The 7,181-nt window shown below is 40.7% G+C and overlaps 1 protein-coding gene across 1 annotated transcript in view; it reads right to left on the bottom strand.

Annotated features, from left to right (window-relative positions):
* Positions 1-311: 311 nt before the first annotated feature.
* Positions 312-7,181, bottom strand: part of JAKMIP1 (janus kinase and microtubule interacting protein 1) — a 94,888-nt gene continuing 88,018 nt past the window's right edge. Inside the window, exons 21-23 of the mRNA XM_075260975.1 lie at positions 6,970-7,035; positions 5,327-5,402; positions 312-540 (exon numbers count right to left, since the gene is read on the bottom strand). Coding sequence (XP_075117076.1) covers positions 5,352-5,402; positions 6,970-7,035 — 117 coding nt within the window. The 3' untranslated portion in view covers positions 312-540; positions 5,327-5,351. The remainder of the gene's footprint in view (positions 541-5,326; positions 5,403-6,969; positions 7,036-7,181) is intronic.

Below are 7,181 nucleotides of genomic sequence, written 5' to 3'. Positions count from 1 at the left end.
GATATGCTGAGCTAAGGTGAGGAAGGACACATCTGTATGCCCTATATGAGACAACTCTTTTACATAAACCCAACAAAATTAATATCTATTACAACTAGATTTTGCCCAACTCTAACCCATCTTGTAACTCTTCTTTACAATTTCTTAACTTGGAAGATTATCATTGGCAATATCATCTGGTGCTGGCTGTCCATGTACATATTGCCCCGCGGTCCTTCCATGCAGTTTCATTGGAGCCACACAGAACTGGGTTTCCATAGGGTGTAAGAAAACGCATCTTCCAATACATACGTAATAGTTTGTTTTTTTTATTTACTATCTTTTCATCCATTTTATTATTGTCTCTGAATAGCAGGACTATATCGTAGCTGTACAACAAATTTAGTCCAGTTAAAAACTAAATTGTTATAAAACTCATAATGTAAAGAGTCGTCTGGTGTCTCCAGCCAGGACCATGAATAAAAAATAACATGAGATCAGTGGTCTGTTTTGGCAGTTGCAGAAGTGTCAGATGTTCGTCCCATGTGCTCTCTTCAAACCCTAGGAAAGAGGATGAGACGGGTATATGAGATAGATGGACTAGAAGGAAAATTCCTACTTCATTCCAAACTAAATAAATCCCATCTCCAGAAATCTAATACTTAGAACTTGCACTATTAGTATTTTCAAGAAACGTATCAAGACTCCTATTGGGATACTGACGACTTAACCTCAGGATGGTATGAACACCCAGTATGCTAATTAGGCTCCCTATAGAGATGTCAACCTGGGAGAGCCCTTCATAGGGTGATTTGCGAATGGATAGTCACTGAAAAAGTGGGAGTGGCTTTTAAGAAGGTGTGGTCTTCATATAAAGGCCACCATTACATGCATCCAGACTCCATATAATAATACTGGACCCCAGATTGTTACTAGTTAATTAAAATAAACAATTGCGTCATTTTTCATTACACCATTTAGTGATCACTTTAAATATTTTTTTGTGGTATTGAATATATATATATATATATATATATATATATATATATATATATATACAGTGGGGCAAAAAAGTATTTAGTCAGTCACCAATAGTGCAAGTTCCACCACTTAAAAAGATGAGAGGCGTCTGTAATTGACATCATAGGTAGACCTCAACTATGAGAGACAAAATGAGAAAACAAATCCAGAAAATCACATTGTCTGATTTTGTAAGAATTTATTTGCAAATTATGGTGGAAAATAAGTATTTGGTCACCTACAAACAATCAAGATTTCTGGCTCTCACAGACCTGTAACTTCTTCTTTAAGAGTCTCCTCTTTCCTCCACTCATTACCTGTAGTAATGGCACCTGTTTAAACTTGTTATCAGGATAAAAAGACACCTGTGCACACCCTCAAACAGTCAGACTCCAAACTCCACTATGGTGAAGACCAAAGAGCTGTCAAAGGACACCAGAAACAAAATTGTAGCCCTGCACCAGGCTGGGAAGACTGAATCTGCAATAGGCAACCAGCTTGGATTGAAGAAATCAACTGTGGGAGCAATAATTAGAAAATGGAAGACATACAAGACCACTGATAATCTCCCTCGATCTGGGGCTCCACGCAAAATCTCACCTCGTGGGGTCAAAGTGATCACAAGAACAGTGAGCAAAAGTCCCAGAACCACGCGGGAGAACCTAGTGAATGAACTGCAGAGAGCTGGGATCAATGTTACAAAGCCTACCATCAGTAACACACTACGCCGCCAGGGACTCAGATCCTGCAGTGCCAGACGTGTCCCACTGCTTAAGCCAGTACATGTCCGGGCCCGTCTGAAGTTTGCTAGAGAGCATTTGGATGATCCAGAAGAGTATTGGGAGAATGTCCTATGGTCTGATGAAACCAAACTGGAACTGTTTGGTAGAAACACAACTTTACGTGTTTGGAGGAAAAAGAATACTGACTTGCATCCATCAAACACCATACCTACTGTAAAGCATGGGGGTGGAAACATCATGCTTTGGGGCTGTTTCTCTGCAAAGGGGCCAGGACGACTGATCCGGGTACATGAAAGAATGAATGGGGCCATGTATCGTGAGATTTTGAGTGCAAACCTCCTTCCATCAGCAAGGGCATTGAAGATGAAACGTGGCTGGGTCTTTCAACATGACAATGATCCAAAGCACACCGCCAGGGCAATGAAGGAGTGGCTTTGTAAGAAGCATTTCAAGGTCCTGGAGTGGCCTAGCCAGTCTCCAGATCTCAACCCTATAGAAAACCTTTGGAGGGAGTTGAAAGTCCGTGTTGCCAAGCGACAGCCCCAAAACATCACTGCTCTAGAGGAGATCTGCATGGAGGAATGGGCCAACATACCAACAACAGTGTGTGCCAACCTTGTGAAGACTTACAGAAAACGTCTGACCTCTGTCATTGCCAACAAAGGATATATAACAAAGTATTGAGATGAAATTTTGTTACTGACCAAATACTTATTTTCCACCATAATTTGCAAATAAATTCTTACAAAATCAGACAATGTGATTTTCTGGATTTGTTTTCTCATTTTGTCTCTCATAGTTGAGGTCTACCTATGATGTAAATTACAGACGCCTCTCATCTTTTTAAGTGGTGGAACTTGCACTATTGGTGACTGACTAAATACTTTTTTGCCCCACTGTGTATATATATATATATATATATATATATATATATATATATATATATATATATATATATATATATATATCCTACTAATATTATAAATGTAAAAGTTAGTGTGTTTGTTTGGCACATAGATAGTTTGTAACCTGGATTAACACATAGGCTACTTTTTATCTCAGTAAATGACATGGCTTCACAACTGTTACGAATTTATGTTCACATACTACATTACACTGCTCTTGGAAGCAGGACTCTCTCAGCTAATTGTAAACACACAGATAACCCCGAGTTCAATGTGTACATGCATTTGCATATTATCTGATCTGCTCCAGGCAGTGCTGACACACTGGTTAGGAAAACGTCTTTAATCCAAATTGGCAGTTTGCCAATTTTAAACATGGCGGGAAAAAGAAAATCTAATTTGTCGCAAAACTCTAAAACAACGAGAACTATGAAAGTAGCCAGAAGGCACAGAGTTCTCCTCAAGTGGAAACTGAGGGGGAACAATTGACAGCAGCAATTTGCTGAATATAGACGGTTCACTGACGCCAACAACATGCAGATTAAGGCGCGGGCAGAGGTTCATATATATATATATATATATATATATATATATATATATATATATATATACACTCACCGGCCACTTTATTAGGTACACCATGCTAGTAACGGGTTGGACCCCCTTTTGCCTTCAGAACTGCCTCAATTCTTCGTGGCATAGATTCAACAAGGTGCTGGAAGCATTCCTCAGAGATTTTGGTCCATATTGACATGATGGCATCACACAGTTGCCGCAGATTTGTCGGCTGCACATCCATGATGCGAATCTCCCGTTCCACCACATCCCAAAGATGCTCTATTGGATTGAGATCTGGTGACTGTGGAGGCCATTGGAGTACAGTGAACTCATTGTCATGTTCAAGAAACCAGTCTGAGATGATTCCAGCTTTATGACATGGCGCATTGTCCTGCTGAAAGTAGCCATCAGATGTTGGGTACATTGTGGTCATAAAGGGATGGACATGGTCAGCAACAATACTCAGGTAGGCTTTGGCGTTGCAACGATGCTCAATTGGTACCAAGGGGCCCAAAGAGTGCCAAGAAAATATTCCCCACACCATGACACCACCACCACCAGCCTGAACCGTTGATACAAGGCAGGATGGATCCATGCTTTCATGTTGTTGGCGCCAAATTCTGACCCTACCATCCGAATGTCGCAGCAGAAATCGAGACTCATCAGACCAGGCAACGTTTTTCCAATCTTCAATTGTCCAATTTCGATGAGCTTGTGCAAATTGTAGCCTCAGTTTCCTGTTCTTAGCTGAAAGGAGTGGCACCCGGTGTGGTCTTCTGCTGCTGTAGCTCATCTGCCTCAAAGTTCGACGTACTGTGCGTTCAGAGATGCTCTTCTGGCTACCTTGGTTGTAACGGGTGGCTATTTGAGTCACTTTTGCCTTTCTATCAGCTCGAACCAGTCTGGCCATTCTCCTCTGACCTCTGGCATCAACAACGCATTTCCGCCCACAGAACTGCCACTCACTGGATGTTTTTTCTTTTTCGGACCATTCTCTGTAAACCCTAGAGATGGTTGTGCGTGAAAATCCCAGTAGATCAGCAGTTTCTGAAATACTCAGACCAGCCCTTCTGGCACCAACAACCATGCCACGTTCAAAGGCACTCAAATCACCTTTCTTCCCCATACTGATGCTCGGTTTGAACTGCAGGAGATTGTCTTGACCATGTCTACATGCCTAAATGCACTGAGTTGCCGCCATGTGATTGGCTGATTAGAAATTAAGTGTTAACGAACAGTTGGACAGGTGTACCTAATAAAGTGGCCGGTGAGTATATATATATATATATATATATATATATATATATATATATATATATTTTTTTTTTCAATTATTATTTTTTTAATTATTTATTTTTTTCATTAGCTTTGTATTTTAGAAAATATATCATTGAGAATGTACTGGTCTATAGAGACATCTCTACATATAATCCATTACATAGTGACAGCACAATACTGTTGCAGTTTGGTATGAGAGAAAACCTCTTATTGAGACTAATAGAGATTGTGACTCAGTCAGTAGAGTAAATTTGGTTTGTGGGTTCAAATCCCCACCGATACCTAATAAAATTGCTTTAAACAAAAAGGTAAAACTCTGAATTGATAGAAGATCTCCTGACAACCTCTTCATTGATATTCACTGCACTGAGGTGACCTTATAGAGCAGTGGATACCAATGAGGTGGCAGATGGATGAGTGGACCTGAAGACTGGGAGATTTCTGGGAATTTTCTCTGTCCCTATGACCTGAAATTGCTCTAAATCCTGGACAAGTTTTCTACCAGAGAGTTTTTCATGCATTAAATGTCAAGTAAAGGTTTGCCAAATATATACTTAAAGGGGTTGTTCAGGAAAAAAAACATACTCACCTCACTCGCCTCAGTGGTCAAGTGTCGGGGACCACTGCTGGGGGCCCTGTGGGACCAAACAGCGGACTTGGACACTGGAGACCGGGAACAGGTGAGGAAGTTTTGGGGGTTTTGTTTTTTCACCTTCCCTGGCCTCAAGAGAAAAATATTTTTTTTCTGGACAACCCCTTTCATGTCAATACCACATTCATACATCTAACCCTATAAAACAAAGCAGCATTTACTCAGAAAAAGAATACGTTGTATATACCAACCATGATTTTTTGCTGGAATAGATCATCAAGGCCACAGAATGAATGCTAGTGAGAAAAACAAAAAAAGGAACAAAAACTATAAAATAAGATCAAAATAAAAGAAAAGAAAAAAGGAAAATGCTGTGAGAGGTGGAGAAATAGAGCACAAAGTGATCATAAAATTCTGACACAGAAGAATCCGATAATAAAGCCCCTGTACCTATTGTACACTCAGGAACATTTCTGAAATTACTTAAAAACATCAATAAATCCCAATATACAGCACTTATGTGAGCCAGTGACATCAAGTGACATGGCCTGTTTACAGTTTAGGCCCATTCAAGTGAATAGGCTGAGCTGCAATACCAAGCACAAACACTATACAATGGATGGCGCTGTTTTCAGTTTTCAGTTGAAGAGGCCCTGTGGTCTCTTCAGACAGCTGATCAACATAGAGGTTGGGTGTCAGATCCCCCTCTAATCTAATACTGATGACTTACCCTAAGGATAGGTCACCAATAGTAAAACCCCTTTAATCGTCCTTTTAATAAAGCTTGTATTATACTATTGATTCTATGCCCTGCCCCATTGGGTGCACAAGGCGGCCCCCAAAATAATGCCAAAGACAGCTCTGTGAAAGCAACAGGTTATATTAGTACGGTAGTTTTATATATTGTGTTACAAAGGCCGCCTGACAGCAGGGGGGCGCTGTTACCAATTTTGCACTGGCGCCCAGGAACTTCATGTAATGACTCTGGCTGTGTCTGGGTTGTCCAGACATAGGAGAGGTCATCAATATCAGATTGGTGATGGCCAATATCAAAATGGCCCCTATACAGTGTTATCTGCTTCCAGCTCTGTACACTGTATAGTTCCAGGGCCAACAACTGCTACACAGTCAGTTAGTGGGGGTGCTGGATGTCGGACACTCACTGATTTGATATTGATGACCTACCCTAAGCACAGATCAAAAGTATGGACAATCCCTTTAATTTTCCTGGAGTACCAGATGTAGGCAACCGTGCAGGATCAAAAAACCCCTGTGCAAAATCTGCAACTTTGGAATTAAGTGTGAACGGCCCCTAAAGATTGCATTCTATTCCTTGTGTAAGTTGTAAAGGTAACCATGCTGTTAGCAGATTTATCATCATTTACGCCAACCAACTGGCATATATGGTGGCACCAATATAGGCCGTGCAGGCGCATGGTTTGGCAGAGGTTGCATCCCATACATCTTACGCATCCTCCGCCGGAGCTGGATATAGGACGACCGGCATTGAAATCTTCCCCAATGACTTATTATTTACTGGTGATAATTTTTCTGTTCTTTATGTTTTGGAGGCAGATAATATAATATAATATCTATTGGATAACATGGACGTATCCTAAAGAGCCATGCTAGTACTGACTGTTACGTATGTACACTATATATAAGAACATAGTATTACTAGGCGGTATTATTTATGTATACAGTATATGTATAGGCCATATTCCATGCACACTAGACATTTCTATTAGTGCTGGGGCTTGATGTCTCCTCTCCCGTTCTGCGCACCCTAATGGCTCCATTTACGGTATTATACATCAGACGTCCAGGCACATACGGTAACATAACCAGCCTGACATAATAACCCGCATCCATGAGAACAGACAGACTGACTTACCTTTTCCTCTATTTCTTTGAGTTGTCGTTTTTGAAGTTCTATCCTGTCTTCAAGTTCACGGATTCTCTAAGGAAGAAAATGTGAAGCGCAAACATTAGTATCACGTCCTATAGGATGAATTTATAAGCTACAGGATACAGGATAGTACAAGGAAGGATCATACATGGTGCCGGACGAGAGACCATTCATCTCCATGTGGCTCCAGCTGCACC

Source organism: Leptodactylus fuscus, chromosome 1 (assembly GCF_031893055.1).
Source record: "Leptodactylus fuscus isolate aLepFus1 chromosome 1, aLepFus1.hap2, whole genome shotgun sequence".
Taxonomy (NCBI): Eukaryota; Metazoa; Chordata; class Amphibia; order Anura; family Leptodactylidae; genus Leptodactylus; species Leptodactylus fuscus.
The sequence above is the reverse complement of the archived record's forward strand: the minus strand, read 5'-3'. Positions and strand labels throughout refer to the sequence as shown.